This window comes from Mchenga conophoros, linkage group LG10 (assembly GCF_057382185.1).
Source record: "Mchenga conophoros isolate Kocher_MC1m ecotype Shallow Benthic linkage group LG10, M_conophoros_male_GT1.1, whole genome shotgun sequence".
Lineage (NCBI taxonomy): Eukaryota > Metazoa > Chordata > Actinopteri > Cichliformes > Cichlidae > Mchenga > Mchenga conophoros.
The window spans coordinates 3,236,426-3,258,533 of NC_140535.1; the positions used below are offsets into that span (position 1 = coordinate 3,236,426).

General features: G+C 40.4%; 1 protein-coding gene across 1 annotated transcript; it reads left to right on the plus strand.

Annotated features, from left to right (window-relative positions):
* Positions 1–316: 316 nt before the first annotated feature.
* igsf5a (immunoglobulin superfamily, member 5a) lies at positions 317–14,349 on the plus strand. Its single transcript, XM_085288199.1, has 9 exons — positions 317–376; positions 2,725–2,815; positions 4,651–4,959; positions 7,158–7,442; positions 10,162–10,281; positions 10,421–10,445; positions 10,552–10,646; positions 10,878–10,918; positions 13,947–14,349. Exons 2-9 carry the CDS (start codon positions 2,758–2,760, stop codon positions 14,040–14,042), a joined length of 1,029 nt encoding a protein of 342 aa, XP_085144325.1. The 5' UTR covers positions 317–376; positions 2,725–2,757; the 3' UTR covers positions 14,043–14,349.
* The last annotated feature ends 7,759 nt before the right edge of the window (positions 14,350–22,108 follow it).

Genomic DNA, 22,108 nt, shown 5'->3' on the forward strand with positions numbered 1-22,108 from the left:
ATACTGTTGTTTGTTTGTTTGTTTGTTTGTTAATTAGTTAGTTAGTTTATTTGCTTGTTTTACTCAATTTTAAATCATGCTTTTTATTTGTTCTTGTTTCTAATGTCTCTGTAAAGCACTTTGAATCACCTTGTTGTTGAATTGTGCTATACAAATAAACTTGCCTTACTTCACATCCACCCCGAGTGGATGTTTGGGACATTATTACTCACTGACAGGTAAGCTGATAAGGGCATGTTTCAGTGACCAGGTTTGAACTTTGCTCCCTGTGAGAGTCGCAGGTGGAGTCAGCCACAGCGCTGCTCACCTGCCGTTTCAGGAAATGAAGCGTTGATCCACGGCACCCGCCACGACCCACGACTGGAAGTATCACACAGTAAGTTGATCTAATTGAAGATGTTTCTATTTCTGGGGATTTTTTTTTTAAATATTAATGAAAAGATTCAAAACTGAGATGATTTTTACATTTATATATCAAAACAGCAAAGAGTGGAAAACTTCACAGCAAGTGTAAAACGTATTACAGAACAGCCTGGCTCTGCCGTGAGCAAATAAGTGATAATTAGTAATAATAATTAGCGATATAGCGCTAATAGAACTATTATATTATATTATATTATATTATATTATATTATATTATATTATATTATATTATATTCAGTGTTGGGAACTAACGGAATGCATGAAACCCAAACAAAACACGCAATAAGAGGCTCTAATATAAGCGCTTGATGTTGGCGACCCGAAGCCAGCGCAACGCAGCCAGCAGCGCACGGGCAGGAATCCATTTCTTACTTGGAAATTCCGTCACCACTTCACATACAAAAAAGAAAGGGATGGGCGAAATCTGACCGTGCAATGCAAATTCAGTTTGCATTGCAAGCTGCTCTCAGCATCGAAGGACTCCACCAGGTTTTAGTTGTGGTTGCTGCCTGGGTCATGTTGAAAGCAGACAGAAAGAAAACACAATACTGATACAGAAATTGTTTTCTATACGAGATCTCTGCAAAACCTACAGCCTTACCTAATGTCCACCCTACTGTTGCTCATTTATATTAAGATTTAAACATCTAGTTGGTACTGCTTTCAGAGGAGCACATGATTGTTTGCAGCTAGCAGGTTGTTAATGTTATCCATCAAGTCTAACAGCACCTCAGCTAACACCAGCTAACAATGTTAGCTTGGTAATATTAATAAATCACACAGTAATAGTACATTACATAGTTGTAAAAATCATGACAATATATCAAGTAATCCAACGTATTCAGAATACGTTACTCACACTGAGTAACTTAACGGAATATGTTACAAACTACATTTAGTGCCATTCTGTATACTGTAATCTGTAGTGGAATACATTTTAAACGTAACCTTCCCCACTCTGATATTATATTATATTATATTATATTATATTATATTATATTAGAACTATTTAGTCTGACTGCTTTGCTTTTTAAAAATATTTTGTTGAGAATAAAGAGTTACAAAACTTCAATGGATCAACAAACGTTTAAATCAACTAAATGTTTCAAATTTCAGTTTTCTACTTTTCATTGCTTTAAAATTTTCTGTTTCAGATAGTTTTTTGTGTCAGTTTACTTATGTTTTAACAAGATTTAAGTTCTTTTGCTCATTATATCATGGGACTATTTTTAGGATCACAAGTTTCTAATTACAAATTGTGTGGATTGGGAATTGTTGAATGTTGTCAGTTTGTATGCCCCACAGGTCAGATTGAATTGTCAGTTAGAGAGAGAGGAATTGTACAATAAGCTGGATGAAGTGATAAAAACAAAAAATCTTTTGTCTATTGAAGTTTGATTTAAGCAAACCTTAATAGACATGTAGTGGAGGGGAACAGAGGTGTTAGGTAGGTACTGTGTTAAGGAGATAAATGCAGATGGACAGATGGTGGATTTTGGAAAAAGAATGGAAATGACTGTGGGGAACACTTTGAGAAGAGGGATGGGTGATGTATGAGAGGGAAACAAGGTGTACACAGGACGACTACATCACATGCAGTGAGTGCAAACTTAAAGAGATAGGAGGAGGCGAGGTGTGGTGGCAGGCCAGAATGTAGCTGGGCAATATCACATGGTGTTCTACATCTATGATACGTTTGGACATCAAGACAAAGAAGCAAGTGAAGGCAGTATTAAAGGATCTATTAAAGGGTGGAAGTTAAGAAGAGAAGACTGTTGCTCAGAGTTCAGGGAGGAGTTGAGACAAGCAGTGAAGGGTTACAGGGAAATTAAAGCTTTACTGCTGAGGGAAACTAGCAAGAAGGCATTCAGTGTTTCCTCTGGATAGAGGAAAGCGAACAAAGATAGAGGTGGAAATGTACTAATAGGTCAAAGAATTGTGCTGGAACTGAGCTAATGAATGATAAAATGAAAGAGAGAGGAGGCTGGATGAAGGACAGTTAGTGAATGAGGAAGCAGAGTAAGGAGGAAGTGAGGCCAGCTGTGAAGGGGATGAAGAGTGTGAAAGCACCTGTGGAGGTATGTCCAGGAGAGAGGGCAGTGGACCTTATAACAAGACTGTTTAACATAATCCCAGACAGTGACGACGATGCCTGAGTGCTGTCCTTTGTTATATTTGTAGTTTTGAGTTATTTACTTGAAGTTTAACTTTGTGCTTAAGCATGTCCAACAGTCATTTTAGAAACATTCAGGAACATTTTTCATTTTTGAGTTGCTGAGTTCTTGTTGCTGCTCATTACAGCCGCCTGTCCCCATCTTTGAGATAAGCACTACCATGACTGTCTCCTGGGCCTCTCTCTTCTTCATGTGTTTATTACCCTGCACGATGGGAGGTGAGTATTCATTTCATTTTGTCAATGACTTCCAAGTTTTATTTTTGTTGCATGTCAGTAGCAGACCTGCCCAATAACAACAAGAGGGGGAAACCTCAAAATATGGAGCAGCTTTCTTTGATGTGAAGAACAAAATAATTACGGACAGTGTAATCTCAAGAGAAAATACACAGGAGAACAACATGATCAGAGCTTCCACCTCAGATATCACAGTTAGAGCTGATAGATTTTGAGGCATGTCCACATTTCTCATATAGAAACCGCACCAGGCACATGGTTTCACTCCACACACTGAGAAAGACACTGAACGCTGCGCTGAATTAGGAACTTTGGTTAAAAGCACACTGTAGAGAGAATAAACCTCATATAATTTTATATCCTTTTACATGCTAAGCTCATAGTGGACCTCAGAGCCACAAATTGTTAGACTCACATTGCGGTTTCAGGATTCTTTTCCAAGACAGCCAATAAATGAACAATAACAATCAGCTTTATTGATCAGTGTAGTCATAAGATCATGGAGTCAGTCTGGGGCTGTGAGATCTGCAGGGAAATACGTGATCCAGCTTTGCCGCTCTTCACAAGAATGAATCGAGTGACCTGACAAGTACAAACATATCCCTGGATGTGCTTTATTTGTTGTCAGATAAAACAAACCTCTGATGTCTGATTCCAGCTTGTGGTACTGTGTAACTATGGTGACTATGTAGCAAATGTTTCTGAAACTTATATTTCCACAGCATGTTTGAACCTCTCGCTATTACAAAGGATCAGTCTTTACCTATGATGCAGTCTTGGGGGAAAAACTGATCAAATCTATAATTTCAGTAACATGTCAACAGCCGTGCTCAGACATTTGTTTAACAATGTGACTAACAAGGAAAATCTTCCTTCTAGGTTTGAACAACAGCGAGAAAATATTTTACAATGTCAGCTTTGATGCTTATCAATTGAAGGATCAGTCCTGTTTTGTGCTGTGTTTAACTTTCAGCCTTGTCAAAAGCCAACACAACAAAACCAATGGCCTTTGTGATATTTACTTACCTTGAGCAAACAGCTCTCAAGCACCATATTGAAAAAAAAGCAGTATGTACCTGTATAGCCTGCAGCATGCATTGCCATTGTCCTGTGACAAGGAAAAGTTCTTCACTGATTGATGTCACTTCCATATTTCACTTGTATTTTTTTAGCATTTGTGTTTAAAATGTTGTGATTTGCCAACACCACACCTTTATACACCTTTCATAATAGTCTACTGTAGTTAAAACGTCAGTTAATACCAGAGTTACTTTGTATACTTATGCATATTTATGCATTTATCCAAACAGCTATTATGTGCCAGCGTAGAGTTTAAAACCCTGCATATGCAGGAGCTTCAGGCAGTTTCACATCAAACGTTAGAATAAGTTAGAACATTTTTAGGATTTGATATGATTGGAGATATAACTGGTTGCAATCTTTGGAGATGTTGTAATGCAATCATGTCAACACACAGCAGAATCTCAAAAGAATATCTCCAATATTTTATTATTATATTACATGAAGAAGAATGTGTATTTAAAGCAAATTCAAACCTTACCTAAGAATGAATGTGGCCCTTTTAAGTAAATGTTACATACACTTTGAGATCATGATATTAAATAAAATTTTTTCATATAGTAAGGCCAAAAGTATTTTCTAAATCACAGAATTAAGGTATTATCACAGTAAAGAAATATGTTTTATATGATCATCAGTGACAGGAGCTCATTTAGTCAAACAAAATGTGCAGAAACACCTCTATGTTCCACACAAGGTTGCAAATCCTCACATCTATTCTCTTTTAAACCTACCAGTGTCAGACCAGTTTCAGCTGGAGCCGATGACTGCAGCAGTGTTTAAAGGCTCCGATGCCCAGTTCATCGCCAGAGTGACCGGATCGTGGGAATTCATGACCTGGACAGTTGGACAGTTTCTGGTCCTCACGGTCCGTAGAAACACTACAATACTCCAAGTAGAGCAGTATTCAGCTAGATTCTGCTCCAGTGATAACAGCAGTTGTGTGGAGTTTACCATCCATAATGTCAGCCGCTCACTGATCGGGCCCGTCACCTGTGCGGTTCAAGGGTCATATGGAGAAAAAACAGCACAGCTTTCTGTACAAGGTGGGTTCGTAAACATGTATCAGACGTTTTGAAATCTAAAAGCCTAATTCATGTATCGGTTGACCTCTAACCTCAATGTGCAGTCAGTCAAACCTAGAGGAGGATGTTACCTTCAAGGTCTTTACCTTCTTTTCCTTGTATTTTCGCACCATTGTTGTAATGACTGGAGTGTACTCTGGAGGACAGCAGTGAGCACTGATTTTCAGGCTTCTCAACGGCCTCTGGCAGCAGCGTCTAACCATAAAGTAGATCTGATGAGAAAGAGAAACAAAAAGCTTTAAAGCTAAAATGAAAGTTGAAATGACCATTTCTGTGACGCTGACAGAATGTTAGATGGTAACAGGCCAGCCTGTTTTATTTTATTTTAATTTGATAAATCTAGTTGGATAAAATTAGCATCACGCATGCACAGAGTTGCAGTGATCTCATAAATGAACCAGTTAAACAGTTTATTTAGACCCTGGCTGACAATTATGAATAAATTATCTGGGTTATTGTTGTGGAACTTCAGGATTTATAAAAAACGAGCGAGTCTTTTATATTTTCCAGTTTAACAAAGTGTAAACCTAATGAAACCGTGGCAACAGTGACTGAAATAATTCCTTAGGTGTTCCCCCAAAACAAAAAACAAAACCCTGTACAATAAATTTGTTGCAGGCTTAGAAAGATTTAGAAAGGTTGTAAAAGTGTCAGCAGTTCAGTTGTATGTGAGCTCAGCCCTGACATGTGTTCAGCTCAGATGTTGAATCTAGCAGTTTTCCAGATAATCAGCCTGAAGCCAAGCTTTTACACAGACAGCAGTACGGAGTAAAATATGTTGTTAATCTGAGTCCTGGTCTGCCTATTAATGGACATTGATTGTGAAGCACTGATGGAGAGCTGTCTCGTGAAGTTGATTAGAATCTTATTGCTTTTCTGCAAGGGGACATTAACGAGGGACACTCGCAGTGAACATTCTGGTTAAAGAGAGTTTCACAGTGAAACAATACAAGTTCCTGAATGGGAGCACCCCTGTAATGATCGAGCCCTTGTCAAAGACGTGCTGATCTTTACACCTGCCTATTTCTCCCACGTGGTGATCTGGCCATGTGTTACCTGGTAATTTCCAGTGTCCATATTAAAAAGAGTCCCTGGAAATTTTGTTCTGCCCAACTTTGCATTGGTAGTTTAACTCTGGGGATAAAATCAGTGCATAACCTTATGCTGAAGAAAACAATGACCGTACCCCCGGTCGTGCTTCTGAGCTGATTCTAAAAACTATTACTTGGGGTGTAGTCAAAGACTGTAGATGAGAGCTGGGTCACTTTGACACAGAAGCTAATATTTCAGGTTTCGTGGTAAAATTGTAAAAGTGCAAATGGTCCGAACACGTTTTACAGGGAGCAAAGGCTCATTTAGGGGAGAACTAGAGTAGTGCATGGATCGACTACTGCTGATCGCTAACATTGCAACAGTTTCCTCCACCCAGTCCCTTTATGTAACATATTTAAAAAATAAAGAAGTCAACAGGCAAATACTGCATTTCAGCATTTAATAAAGCACACAGAGAATCAAAGCCCCGACATAACACAAAGGAGTGCCAGGAGAGGGTCTTTTATGAGATAGCGACCAGACATCTGGTTAAATGAAGCCTGCTGTTAGAAAACAATAATTTCTTATTAAGATATAAGAAGTTATTATAAAATATTATCCACACATGCGTACAAGGTGTATTTGTCAGCAGTTGTTTATAGCCACAGGTTTGTTTCTGTGGTGTATATTTATTAGAGCAGGATGAAGTATTTATTTCACTCAGCTTAATGATAATTTGAGGAAATAACATAGCTCACTCTCAGAGATATAGTGAGTGAAAATTTAATTAAGCTCGATCAACATTTGGCAGTGGTTTATTGGTTGTTTGACTAATTTACTACATTGGCTTCTATACTAAACATGAATCTCTAAATCTCAGCTGGAGGAAGTTATGAGGAAGTCGATCTCTGCTTACATGACTTTACTGCAGATTTTTGGTCTTTTCGTGTTTTTTAAGGGCAATGTTAAATATAGGGAACAACTTTCATCTATATTTTTCAGTTTATTCTTCAGGTCCAATCATGAAGCTAAGAATTTATTGTGGACAGCACATTGTCGCCACTCTTTGATTATAAGGTCAGAAATGGGTTTTCTTCTGGACCTAAACTCTCCTCTGTCTTTCTCAGAGAACGGTACGATCAGCATCGCAGGACCGAGCATGAAGGTGATGTATGACCAGCAGGTAACGTTCCAGTGTGTAGCAGCTGGTTGGTACCCCAAACCTACAGTCACATGGACTCTAAATGGTAACGCTATGAACAGCACCCTGGACAACTTCACAGATAATGGGGATTTCTTTAACTCCACCAGTGTACTAACCTTCCAGGCAGTCAGAGACACGACAGTCAAATGTTTGGTGAGCATCCCAGCACTGACATCTCCGCAATCAACGTCTCTCTTCTTAGTAGTTGGTAAGAAACTCTTACTTACTTTTTGTGTATAAAGTTGAAAATGTTTAACAAAGAAGTTACAAGCCGTGACTTCTGCTACCTTCAGAAACAAGAGGATCTGTTTTTGAGTCATTTCCTCTATTTGTGTTACTGCCACTACTTTACACTTTAATTCCAACTACCTTTGCAATGCTGCCAGTCTGACCCCAGAGTGCAGACAAGCAGAAAACTGTCATTTTATGTGCAAAGCGATCCCTGTGTAAAACAAAGATGTTAGTATTTTTCATTAAACCTTTGGTATGCTGCACTATTTTTTGCTAAACCTAAAACAAAATGTTGCCCTTTTTAAATCTAAAAGCTGTTTTAAATCACACTTTTAGAAAAGAGTTAGATGTACGTGCCCTCGTGGTGAACTTCAGACGATTTTGGTTCAGGAGATTAAAAGCAAGAGAGCAATAAACTGTCACCTTCCAAAACACACTGTACAACATACTTGCATGACTGAAACTTTTCTAATTAAAACCAAATGTAAAATAAAGGTCTAACCAGGTAATGTAAATATGATGTAATAGAATTTTATCATAGGTCAAGTCTGGACAGTCATGGACCCAATGTGAGGCAGTGGTGTAGCTGGAAACTGTCCATGTATTAGGGTACTCACAAAAAGTAATGTATTACATTACTTACTGTTTTCTTCAAAAGTAATGCAGTATGTTACTTTATTACTCGCTGGAGAAAGTAATTTGTTACACTACTTGTTACATTACTTTGTCATTACTTAATAAAATTACTTGAATTATACTGTCTTGTTGTCTGCACACCAATACACATGTGTAACCTAATGAAAACAATCTTTCTTTCAGTTCTTACGTATGAACACAAAACAATAAAACAAAGATGAAAACCAGCCTAAGAGACTTCAAAGTGATCGCCACAGTCATCCTGCTTTAGAAATACGAACAGGCAGCTAGCTTAGTGTTAGCGAGCTTTATGTGCAGATGAGACAAAAGTTCAAAGCGCCAAAGTTCTGTTAGCAGGATAATACATGTGTTTCTCTCCCGGATGCAGTTTGGTTTACCACGATGCTCGTGTCCTGTTAAGCAAGCAAAAAGCTTGCGTCAAAGCTCTAACCATTTTCCTTCTCCTGAAATCCACTGACTGCTGCAAGAGTGCGCAGGAAGAAAAATGTTATTGTTGGATTCTTTTTCCTTTCTATCCACCCGGCATGCAGATAACTAATGAATGTTAGTAACATGTCACATTACTATGTTACTGAAAAATATAAAGTGATTACAGGCATGTATTACTTTGTAACATATTACACCCTACACCGATATATTATAATCATATAAGGAGATAATTATATTTTCACGTTTTTTTCCGTGTGAAGGCAAATCTCACATGGGATTATAAGACATATACTCTCTCCAATTAATGCGAGAGATTTTTTTTCCACTTTGCTTATTTATGCCTGATAGATTCTCTAAAAGTGCATAAACTTCTTCGGACATGAAGGTCCTAACAATGATTTCAGTGTTAGAAGTAATCGGCAGGGTCTTCCTTTAATGAATGACCCTGACAAAGCACGACAGCATGAATGATGATATATTACTGTTTGCCTTAGCCAGTATAACAGAATCCTTCTACTGTATGCTCAGATCTTATGAATAAGTGAAAATCCACAGATAGACATAAATATATAATTTATCAGATCTGATAAAAAATAAAATAAAATAAATAGACAAAAACCAAATAAAAGAAATATTCAACTTATAACGTAGAGTAATTACCCTAACACCAATAGCCCTGAATGTTTGGAGCCAGCCAAGAGGACACAGATATCACATGGATTCTATGCTGTAATATGCAAAGAGGGAGAAGTGACATTTCTACCAGGAAGTAAAGCGTCCTGCTTCAAATAAATAGAGTAGAATAACAGCTACGGACTGTTCTGAATGCCCAATCTTAGGTTTTTTGAATCTTGTCTCTGTATGATGTCAGTAAGAAGAGATATACCTAATATGGTCGTGTCCACTGTCATTATGCAGTGCCACAGGACTAATTCTTGAGTTGGTATTATACTCATCTAGTTCCCACACCTTTTAGGTTTTTTGTTAGATGCCTCAGAAAAAGTATCCAGTTAACGCAAGCTTTAGACATTCACATTCTGTTCTGCAGAATTAAATATGTAATTTAACACGCCACGCTTTTGCCTCTCCCAGAGAAGAGGAAAAGACCACAAAGGTTGTCATCAGTTCTCATTTGTCAAGAGAACCACAGTCGTGCTGTGGCCAGGATGTCAGTCTCTGTTCAAATATTTTTGTTTTGTGAGCGATAACCAATCAGATGAAGCAGTTTAATGTGTAAAGCATAAAAGAAGTGTGTGTGTATGTGTGTGTGTGTGTGTCTGTGTATAGGTGTGTGCTTGCTCATGGGGGGTCATATGATTGTTGGGGTTTTCTCTGTATGTGTTATTGTAGGGTCTACCTTACATACAAAGCACCTTGAGGCGACTGTTGTTGTGATTTGGTGCTGTATAAATACAACTGAATTGAATTGAATTGAACCTAGGCACAGTATGAGATACATAGGGATTAGTTTGGACACTGAGTTTTAAATAAGCAGAAATGTATTCCTTTCCCTCCGTTTTAGGTGCTTTTATTGAACAGTTTAGTGTGATAACAACAGCTTTAAATCTTTGAATCACTTTCTCTTACTTCTGATCTTTCTTCTGCAAAAGCTCCCAAGCCGCCTAATTGGACTGTGTTGATAGCTGTGGTTGTGTCCTTTGGAAGTCTTGCTCTGCTGGTTTTGCTCATCATTGGAATTTGGTTCTGCTACAAACGCAGGAAAGAAAAACGTAAGGGTCTCATTATGTCATTAACTACGTAGATTCTGTGTCCCCACAATCACAAATGTTATACTAACAGATGATGAGCACAAATACAGAAGTCACTGTTTCATTTGTTAACTACAAGTATTTGTGAATCTGTTTTTAGAAACAAACTATCAGGATGAAATGAGGTAAAAGCCGATTTTAAATTATTCTGCCATTTAATTTATTTATTAGCTAATAAACCTTTTTCAGCATACAGTAAAACTGACTGATGTTCATATTTGTGTGCTGTAGGAGAGTGAGGACACAGAGCCAGTTAAGTGGTGTGCATGGACCCAGAAACAAAGAGGGACAAGTGAACACAGCATATGTGCCGGAGGGTCAGACAAGTAAGACTGAACACAAACACACAAGCCTTTAAGAAGTTACTTGTGTACTGTACCAGTATCTAACAGATAAAAGGGTACTTGTTCTTGTACTTTGCTCTTTGGTGGAAATCTCTGAACAATCTTAGAGGTAATCCAATTATCCAAAACCATCTGATACACTTTGAATCTTTACATTTTTTTGCATAGTTGCTGATCCATCCTTCTTTTCCTGTTTTGCTTCTCTCTTCGCAGGTGTTCCTACCAGTGAAATCACTGACAATGGCTTATTCCAGGTAAATAGCTCCAGTAATTTAGATCCTGGTCTGGGTTTTATGCAGCAGTAAACATGCTAGCATATCAACCTGTCCAAGCTGACATTGGGATGGGTTAATAGGCCGTCAGGCAGACAGCTCACCAATCAATCACAGGACTGTTATTGGACAATAGAAAGCAGTTTTGTTGGGTTTGTGACTTTCTTACAACTCCTTTTCTTACAGCTGCACTGTACTGGTGACTTTGGTGGAAGCGAAGAGCAAAGATGTGTTACAGTTCTCGTCTATGTCTTCCGTGCTAGCAGCCCAGTAAAGCTGTAGCATATTAGCAAACTACTATTTGGCTACGTTCACACTGCAGGTCTTGATGCTCAATTCCGATTTTTTGATCAAATCTGATTTTTTTGTCTGCTCGTTCACACTACAAATAAAATGCGACAGCAAACGCGCTCTAGTGTGAACGCTCAAAGCGGCCCGCATGCGCAAAAGAAGACGTCACACACGACACGCTCTGTTTAGACCCAGAGCAAACAGTATTGTTTGACCGATGGCCCTTAATATAAAGACTTCGAACTTTACGTTTCCCGATTTTTGCTTTAAGTTATTTTGTTATTTACATAATAATGTAAATAACCTAATAATGATCCTTATTGCTGTTTTAGAGGAGCTGTGCTTCAAAGGATAGCTGCAGATTTCTGTCAGAATCTGCAGATTATACAGTACAAAGAAAATGTTCACGTTTCTCCAACGTTGTCTTCCCAACAGTTTCACTGACATCTACACTGGATGGCCAGGAAGAGCTCGTTCGCGATGTCTTCTCGGGCGCTTCCCCGGAGCTGATAATTGGCGTCTGTCGTGTCAGTGACGTAAAAGACGGATTTAATGCGACCTGACCGTTCAAACAGCAGTCGCTTTCTAAAACATCGGATATGTATCGGATTCAGTACCACATATGAAAGTGACCCAGATCGGATTTGAAAATATCGGATTTGTGCCGTTCACACTGTCACACCATGATCGGATATGGGTCGCATATGTCACGGCTGGCGGAGGGAGCCGTGTGGTGTGGAGGAAAAGGAGGACCCAAGATGCAGCAAACTGATGATACGAGTGATGTTTTATTTACAAAGGTGGCGGTGACAAAAACAGGCAACGAGGTATGAGTACTTTACAAACGGAAACCTAAACTGGGAGAAACTAAATAGCAAACCTGAGACCGTACAAAGGGGGTGCGGGGCAGAGGGACGCAGAGACAGGACACCATGGAACGCAGATGAATGCAGAGATACGCAGAAATACACGGATGAGTGCAGACGAGCCGACGAGGAGCACAGGCAGACACCAACTATAAATACACACACCAGGTAATGAGGAAATGGCACACAGGAGGGGACACAGCTGGAACTTAATGGGCATAACGAGACACAGACCTACAAAGTAAAACAGGAAATCTAGAACCCGAACCGGACACAAGGGGGGAGGACACAGAATAACTAGAACAGAGGGAAATAGTCACAAAACACAAAACGCTGGGTCAACGACCCAGGACCATGACAGCATAGGGTCAAAAAAATCGGATTTGATGCGCTTTCGCCTGCAGTGTGAACATAGCCTTTGTTTAAGGGTAAATATAAAGTAGGACACGGGCTAATTTGCAGGTTTTTTTGTGGGGGAAAAATACTTGAATTACCTTGAAAATGTTCATTTTGATCACATGATGACTCAAGGTCATGTGTCACTGCTATGCTAATCCATTCAGTAGATGTTGAGATATTTCACTGATATTATAGAGAACAGCAGTTTATCTGTAAATGCTTCAGGACATTTTAATGAGAAACAAAAAATGTTGATCTCTTTGTTAACTGACTCAGAGTTACTGCAGTTACCTTTGGTAGAGCCACAATACTAGCTAAACAGCAATCATTGCTTCACAGTTCACTGTCAGCACCACATAGTGAAGTCTATTTTCTGTCTGGATCTTCAGCCTAAAATATGAACTCTCATCACGTCATGATTTTAGATGCTTGTTTGAATAAACCTGATTGCCTTTTAAGTTTGTCATCGTGAATTCTCGAGTTATGGTTGTGCTTCGACCGAACCGTTTTATCCTTGAGTCCAACTAAATATTTGACCTACTTTTTTAGATGTTCCCTCTGGACTTTCAAAAGATATCATGCGATAAAATGTATAATGCCTCCCTTAAATAGAGCTTTTCCAGTCAAGCAGCAGCAGTTTGTATGCTTAAGTGGTTCAAGTCTGTCTTCATAATGTCATCATACTCCAGTGAACGCTTGGGGTTCAGTGTCTTGCTCGAGGATACTTTGACATTTTGCTATTCAGACTGAAGCAGCCAGGAATCAAACCATCAGCTGACCTGCTCTACTTCCTGTGGCAAAGCCAACCTGTAGAGAAGCATCGTTTTTTTCACAGTTCAATCTTTGTTTCATGCTGTAATGTCATCTCATGGATCACACAATAGAACACCAGTTTTTCTAGTATTGAATCCATCTGATCTTTGGAACCATATTCTTTACATAAACCACAGTGAGTAACACTGGGCAGAACACTTGACACAGGTGGCGTACATTACAGTCCAAATTTTGCTTAGTCATGCTGTGTGCCTTTGGAAATGCTGAGACAGTTTTGATTAATTCAGATCATTTTGCTCTGGTAAATGAGCAAACATGATAATGTATTCATGTGGCTTCACTTCTGCATTCAACCACGTGAAAATATATTCTCCATAATTATGAACATGTTAATTTTTCCATGTACTTTAGCAGGCAGGGCACAAATGGATGAGTCACTGTTTTACCATGAAACTAATTTAAGTTTTGAATGACGCACCCAATAAACAAAGATGTTATTCAAGACCACAGTTACATTGCAGTATTTCCAAGCTGATTACGTGTTCAGAGGAGGAATATGATTAATGTGTTGTATAGATTTTAAAGTAACACACAGGAATATAGGTTGATGAAAATGTTGAAAGAAAATTTTGGATTTATTATTATTTATAATGTTAAATTTTGCTGTTTTTGATTTTTAGGTATCTACTGTGGCAAACAGTGCACAAGCAGGTGGTGCCTTCTACAATTTTGAGGATCCAGGCTTCATAAAACACAGACACGCCACGATTGTGTGAGGACAAACAGAGGACACGTCTCTGAATGTCTTGCGAGCCTGGGAACAAACCTGCACAGCATCTAAACGGTGCTCGGCTTTGTCTGGATAAAAGGTGATGTGAATGACTGGATCTGCTCAAACCAAAGACTGATGTAGTGTGAAGGCTGTAGCCTCAGGTGGCCATGCAGATTTTAAATCCTCCATAATTTATTGTAGAGAAGAAATCATATAACCCTGCGATATATATACGAATTGTGTACATTTTTATTGTAACATTATGTGAATTTAAATATTCAAAAGTGATGAAAGTGATTAAACTTCTAAATCCCCTAATTTGCATCTCCTTACTTGTAAAGCAATTGTTCTCTGAAGAGTTGTCTATTTTAAAAAACATTATTAAAACCTGTTTTAAATGGTTACTTTGAGAATGACATGGCAGTTTCACATGTATAAGTTATTAGCCAGCTGCTGTGCACGGGCAGTTTGCGGTGGTTGTAGCTCATGAGGTGGAGCAAGTCATCTACTAACTGGAGGTTTGGCAGTTCAATTCCTTGTTGTTCCAGTCTCCATACCAAAGTATCCTTTGCTCAGATATTGCATGAGTACACGATTTCTTTGAGTTATAGCAATTTTATTTGTCATGGTGCAAAATAGAAATTCGTCATTTTGCCAGGGTCACACCCTCTGACAAAAACTCAGTTTTCAATGTAGCCCAAGACCAACTTCTTAAGGCTTTTCCTGGACAAATTTAGTTAAGGTTGCTCGGGTCACCCACCTCTACTCTGTATCCCAAAGTGTTAAACATGACATTTCCTGTTTCCACTAGGTGGCGCTGTCACCAATGTCAAATATGGCAGTTGAAATGTTTTCAGGGGCGGAGCCTTATCACATATGGGAAGTTTGGGCCAGATTGGACCATGTTTGAATGAGAGCAAATACAAATTTATTTATTTATTTATTTATTTATTTATTTATTTCTGCCTGTCCCGTTTGGCTCTTTTGCCATCAGAATTGTTGTCTAAAGGCAAAGAAAGATGCCCAACGGATTTACTTTACCAAACTGACCATCCCAGCCTTGCCGTAATGGTCCATTTGATTCACCTTTTATTGTTTATTTTATTTTCACTTACTGAATACGGGACAGACTTGACTGGGGGAAAGAAGGGGAGAAAGAAAGAGGGAAAGAGAAACAGCTGAGAAGAGGGACGGGGGAGAAGGGCAAAAGACAAAAACCAACAGAATGAGCAGAAAAAGAAAAAAAAAAAGAAATAAAAAACGCATATATCAATCACCTGGATCACCTGCTGAGAAAGAAAAAAGAAAACAAGCAGAAGAGAAGAAGAGTAATAGAATAAACAACGTCACAATGATATATGGGAATATGACAGTAAATACTAAATATTAAACATTATTGTGCAGCACATAAGATCAACAGAACACAGTGTGCTTTGAGGTAGGAGCCAAAAAGGGTGTAGTTTGTGGGTGTGATCACCCGTGTGTACACCTGTGAGCAAGGACGCGCTTGTTTTTTTAAAAGGTTCCTTCATGTAATGATCTGCTTGAGGGTGTGGGGAGGGGGGTGTGGGGGGGGGGGGGCCACAGCCCCATCCTCCAGGGCATGAAGCAGGTATGGAGGAGATCAAAACTCCAGACATCCAGAGGCCCCCAGAACACAAGAGACCAAGGAAGACCAACAGAGGGGCAGCTGCGCCACTGTCCCAGAAAGAGCTGAGGAGAGTCCCAGATGAGGGCTCACTCAGCAGCCGCGGAGCAGAAGCCAGGGGGAGTTGCAGTGACGCGCCCGTGAGCTCCGCCGGCAGCCAGCCGTGCCTGAGTGACCGAGCCCCAGGCCGAGAGGCCGGGGGCACCCCACCTCCGAAGTGGCCCGAGCGAGCCCCAGGCTCCAGGCCCCGATAAGCGGCCGCCAAGGAGTGAGCCGGTGTGTACCTGGACGCCCATCCCCGGACACAAAGAACCACCAACGCACCGATGTCTGAGGGAGTCCGCCACTGGCAGGGGAAGTGGTGGTAGGTGGAGATAGGCCTCCAAACCTTGGAGGGCCTGAGATGTCCCCAGAGAGGTGGTGCCTGACACCCAACCTGACATATAGACACAGACATACAGGCACACACAGACACAAACATCCATTCCCACCCTCATGCTCTCATATGCACTTACTCCACACTCAACCAACGTGGAGACAGACATAAAGAGATGCTGTACACACGATCACACTCCCCAAGCGTACTCTAAGCCCCGGGTCTAGGTACCCTTGCCCCTGGAGGGGGGAACTGCACCCAGACCCAGGTGGTGTTACCCTTTTCCCTGCGGTGGGGAGAGGCAGACCGCCCCGACTCCGCAGCAGCAGGGAGGCCCCACACTCCAGACCGCAGTCGGACGGCCAACTCCTCCTCCTAGCCCTCCAGCAGGTCGCAGAGAATGGGGGTGAGAGAAGACTCCAAACCTCCCTCCACCCGCTCATTGTAGTGTTGATGCATGTGTGTTCTAAGGTGCATTTAAAACCCAGGAGGGCATGGAGCTACCTGCCAGAGACCATGCGCTTACCTGCGTAAGCGCATGGTCCCTCCTGCTAGCCCTCAATGTCTACGTGTATTTAAAATTGAGAGGTGGGCAACGACGCCAGGGGTGAGGTGTACACCCTGATGGTAATTTGGACTCCGTGTATCGTGCCCACCCCCAAGATCCTATATGTATGTGTAATGAGAGTGTGAGTAATGTGAATGTCTAAGTTGTGGGATAAAATTGAGGCAGAGGCAGCCAGAAGGGGACGGGGGACGGGGAGCCTCCTCTGCACCCTGGTGACATACCCCCACTCCAAGGCCCTGCATGTGTGGGTGGTTGTGGTGGAGCGGGAAGAGGGAGGCAGCTGGAGATGGGGAGGGAAGGAAGGGAGGGGCAAGTGACCCCTACTGGGGCCAGCTCCCCCGCTGACCCCTTAATTTAAAATGATCGCCGTGGCGCCACAGACTCACCCTATGACAAAAACTCAAAAGCTCCACAATTTAATGTGGCCCAAGTCTGTAGTTGAGACTGACCAAATATGATGTTGATTTGTCCCTATGAGGAGTTCGCAAAAGTACAACACCTGGAAATCAGCTGGAAAATATCACCTTCAATTGAACAACGGAAGCTAAATGTCCCTCCATCCATTCCCTTCCACTTATCCTTGTTAGGGTCACAGGGGGGCTGGAGACTATACACCCTGGACAGGTCGCCAGTCTGCCGCAGGGCTAACACACAGAGACAGACAACCATTCACACCTATGGGCAATTTGAAAGAGGTACCATAGGATGTTCATTGCCTGTTCATTAAACAAACCAAATGAGGGGTCCAATCATTGTAGTTTCATTCATAGTAGTTTCATTGGTTTCAATCATTGTAGAAACCAAACTGCCTGGCGACGGTATGATGTGTACGGCTGCATTTTTCCAGCAAGGCACCCAGGCTCTAAGTGGTGTCCAGATTGGAGCTTTGTATACTGGAGTGTGGGGCCACATGGGTATACCTACAAAAAAGTGCCTCACACTTATATCTAGACTCTAATTTTTGAGATTTATATTTCCATAGCCAAGTGAAACCCTACTGAGCCACAACAAAACTTTTAAATTAAATAATAAATATTTCAAATATTTTGGACCATTTAAACCATTAAAATCAGATTTAAATGAGCAGATTTCAATTACAAGTTCAGACATTTTTGCTGTTTAAGCGGTCAAAAGCCAAAACGAACCGTAATTCCTGCTATGGCACAGAAATGCTGTTCTCACACTTTAATGTACGCCAGTAATTCCAGATTCAGCACGTTTTTATCGACTGCTGGATCAGCTGGACTCAGATGACCTTTACTTGGCCAAGAAACAATTTTTGGAATTTGTTGGTGAAACCGACCAGAATGCAGCAAACTCGTCCAGCTGAGCTTTACGATCAAATACAAGCCACTGATTGGCAACGCTCCCCACTGGATCAATTAGGTGATAACGTGACATCGCTCTCATTATCACTCCTATGTAATTAGAGATTAAACTTAATTTGTGAGTAGATTTAATGCGATCTTCATTCAAATAGCCACTGAAGGTTCTGAGATGAACTTTGGGACTACTTAGTGAGAAAGTTTGACTTTGTGTTTTTATGAGACAAAGTGGAGTTAGCTGAGACATCACAGCTAAATGTTTCATCTGATCTGCTTAAACCAGCAGTAACTGATTTTAGAGATAAAGGCTGAAAACACCATATCAGCTGAGAGACAACAGCTGAATCATTTCTACAGTCACAGAGAAGCAGTTTAGCCTCTGTGTAGCCTGAGAGGAATAACCAGCAGCTTTATGGCTCTGCATCTCTGTGTGTGGACAACTGATGGGAGTGACTCACATTAGACAGCCGATGTGCTGAGGAGGCTTGTCAGAGTGTCTTGATGAAGAGTGAGGTTCCACAGCGCTGCTGTAAGAGCCCTTCAAGTCTGAGAAAACTGACACTAAATCCGATTACCTGCACTGTTTACGTCTCCATATTTGAAATCACATTAGTGTCTGTAATGTTCTCTTCCATTTAGTGTCTTTGAAATTGCGATTAATGGCTTAAATATGAAAGAAGATCCTCTTCATACTCCTTGATTTTACTCTTGTTAGTTGTTCACATTTTCTGTGAGTAGAAGACTAGTAGCTTATTTCAGCCTTCATATATGATTATTACGATTTACAGCATTGTAATTGGATGTGAAGAGCAGAAACAGTGGCTTCTTGGTTCCTCCTAAAAATAGATAATTACTTAAACAGCAGGCTGGCAGTGGATGTAAGTGGTAATGAACAGAACCAATAAAATTAATGAATAAAGCTATGGTAATGACTATTGATAAGCCATATATAGTGCTGCTTGTTGAGTCATCCTGGCTTTCAGGGCACTTCTGGGCAGTTTCACGCTTGCATTAGGAATGTCCAACAAATTAATCTCACAAAGCAGACTTCAATCATCAAATTTCCTGTGCAGAGTTGGAAGCGCACACATGCATCCTGCTTGCAAAAACCACTGGCTGGCAGAACATGTCGATAGTGTCATAGTGTCGATTAAACTATGGAATATTTGGATCCTACTAATCATTTTCTACTAGGAAAAGCAGCAATCAAAAAATTACCTGGCCCGATGAGTAACCCCTTTATTTCTCCTTTTGTTTATATTTTAACAAAGTCCAAGAAAATGCCCTTCGCATTACAGGCATACTGTACAGTACACAAATGTTGGAGGACTAGACCTTTTCTTTGTCGTTATTCATGAAAGTGTTGGGACAGTGATTCAGAGAACTGTGTAAGTCAGTCAGTTTGTATTATTGCTGCTACAACCATCCATGTTGCTAACGGCTGTTTTTGTAATAACACTGTTGAACTATTGTTCCTTTAAAGGTCCATCCTTCCTCTGCCGCTTATCCTTTTCAGGGTCGTGGGGGGCTGGAGCCTATCCCAGGTCACCAGTCTGTCACAGGTCTAACACATAGACACAGACAACAATTCACTTCTATGGGCAATTTAGAGTTTCCAGTTAACCTATCCTCACTAACTGCATGTCTTTGGACTGTGGGAAGAAGTCTGAGTACCCAGAGACGACCTACGCCAGGGGTGGGCAACTCCAGGCCTCAAGGGCCGGTGTCCTGCAGGTTTTAGATGTATGCTTGATCCAACACATCTGATTTAAATGGCTAAATGACCTCCTCAACATGTCTTGAAGTTCTCCAGAGGCCTGGTGATGAACTAATCATTTGATTCAGGTGTGTTGACACGGGATGAGATCTAAAACCTGCAGGACAGCGGCCCTCGAGGCCTGGAGTTACCCACCCCTGACCTACACAAACACGGGGAGAACATGCAAACTCCACACAGAAAGACCCCGGCCTGATAGTGGAATTGAGCTCAGGATGTTCTTGCTGTGAGGCAACAGTGCTAACTATCATGCCACAATAATTCCACAAACTAAGAAATGTAAAAAAGTAAGAATGACAGATGAATAAAGTGAAGTCTTTAGTTTATTAAATGCTTTGTTCTGTCCAGAATAACCAAACTTTAATGTGTTGTTTCTCTTAATTTACAGCCCCAATTAAAAAAAAAAGCTGTTTAAAATTTGAATAAGATTTTCAAATCCCATGTTTTGTTCCCAGTAAAACAAAAAACATATGACATGTTCGATATGAGACCTTTTACTATTTCATGAAAAAATAAAAGCTTGATGGCAGCAAAACATCTCAAAAATGTAGGAAGGCAACGAAGGAAAAATAAATGGTACTAAAAACAAACAGCTGGAGGAACATTTTGCAACTAATAGTAACATAACTGGGTTTGAAAAGAACATCTAAGAGAGGGAGAACTTCTCACAGGTAAAGAAGGACAGATGTTGAGTAATCTGCAGCAAACTACTTCTTCAAACTGTGGAAAAACTAAAATTGTGAAGACTTTGAATATTTCATCGTCTGATTGTCTGCATACTATCATTAAAACATTCTGAAATCTCATTTTCATTGCATGGGGTCAGAAACGCTTACAGAAACCACTGTCTGTGCGTTTACCTCCTAATATCACCGCATAGTGTATTCAGCTGCTGTATGACTGAAAACAACTATCTGATTTAGTGATGGGATTTATTGCCTTAAGCTGTAAGGGAGGCAAGGAATTTTCCTCACACAGTATGATGGAGCGATCAAAAACAACACAAAGTTCCAGTTTTTTGAAAGCTCTTTCTTCAGAAGACCAGTCTTAAAAATAGCTGATCTCGAGGTAGCAGCTTCTTTGCTAAAAATGCCTCAGCAGCATTACAAGAGCCAGAATGAAGCTGGTGACTGTCAGACTGGGGGAGAGGGCTTACTTGTGCTGCATCTGGTAATAGATAACCCTGCAACTTAGCGTGCAAAGGGAGAATGCGTGAGTGCCCACTTTGTCAGATTGTCAATATGTCTTCAGGATACGGAGACAGAGTGGGTCTAGAGTTCAGAAAGAGTTTGCTGACGCGATCAGCAAGCCAATATGTTCACCACATTCTAGAAACACATCCATATACTGTAAATGCTGATGTATTTAAGGATGTAACTAATAATATCATTTGTGACATTTTTTATTCAGAGATTTCATTTATTGTAGGATCTACCTAACAACATAAAGCGCCTTGAGTCGACTATTGTTGTAATTTGGTCCTGTATAAATAAAATTTAATTGAATTTCCAGAGCAGGGATCTAAAGACAGTAAGAGACTTGAAAGCTGTGGGGCTGCAGGTCCTTTATAACACACTGCTTCTTTTATAGCATCTTTCTACTCATTTGAACACTTTCTCCCACAAGTCTCACTCTTCCAATCACACACTGCACAGGGGGAAGCTTGGGGAGTAACATTTTACACAAGGATACTCTGGCATGTAGACTGGAGAAGTCAGGGATTGATGCACCAGCCTGATGATTGGTAGATGACTAAATCTACCACCTGAGCTGCAGACAAACCTAAAACTGCTTTTCAAAACAAAATGAGAAATAACAAAAAGACAAAAAACAACAGAACAAAGAAAAACTAATTACTGGAAATCACATGGAACTTACTTGTTTATCCATCTAACACAAAAGACTAATTCAGACTCTTATTATTGGATTTAAAATAATATTGGGTTTGCTTGTTGGCACAAAATTGCATGTCAACATATCCCAAGCTGCGTTATTTGGAGCTCTGCTTCAGGTCATGTGGAAATCTAAATCTGAAGCTAATTTATTTATTTGTCGCCATTATAGTGGTGATGGTCAATTTTAAACACTTTACATATGTTTTATTTTCAAATGTGTTGACAACTGACAGATAGATAAAGAAATAAACAAACAGTCTTGCATATATTCTGTAACTTTTGGGTAACCTGGTAAAGGCCACTGAAGCTTTCCAAAGTGAGCCTTTGTTACTTGTAAAGCAGGGGTCTCCAGGCCTCGAGGGCCACTGCCTGCAGGTTTTAGATCTCACCCTGGGCCAACACACCTGAATCAAATGATTAGTTCATTAGCAGGCCTCTGGAGAACTGCAAGACATGTTGAGGAGGCAATTTAGCCATTTAA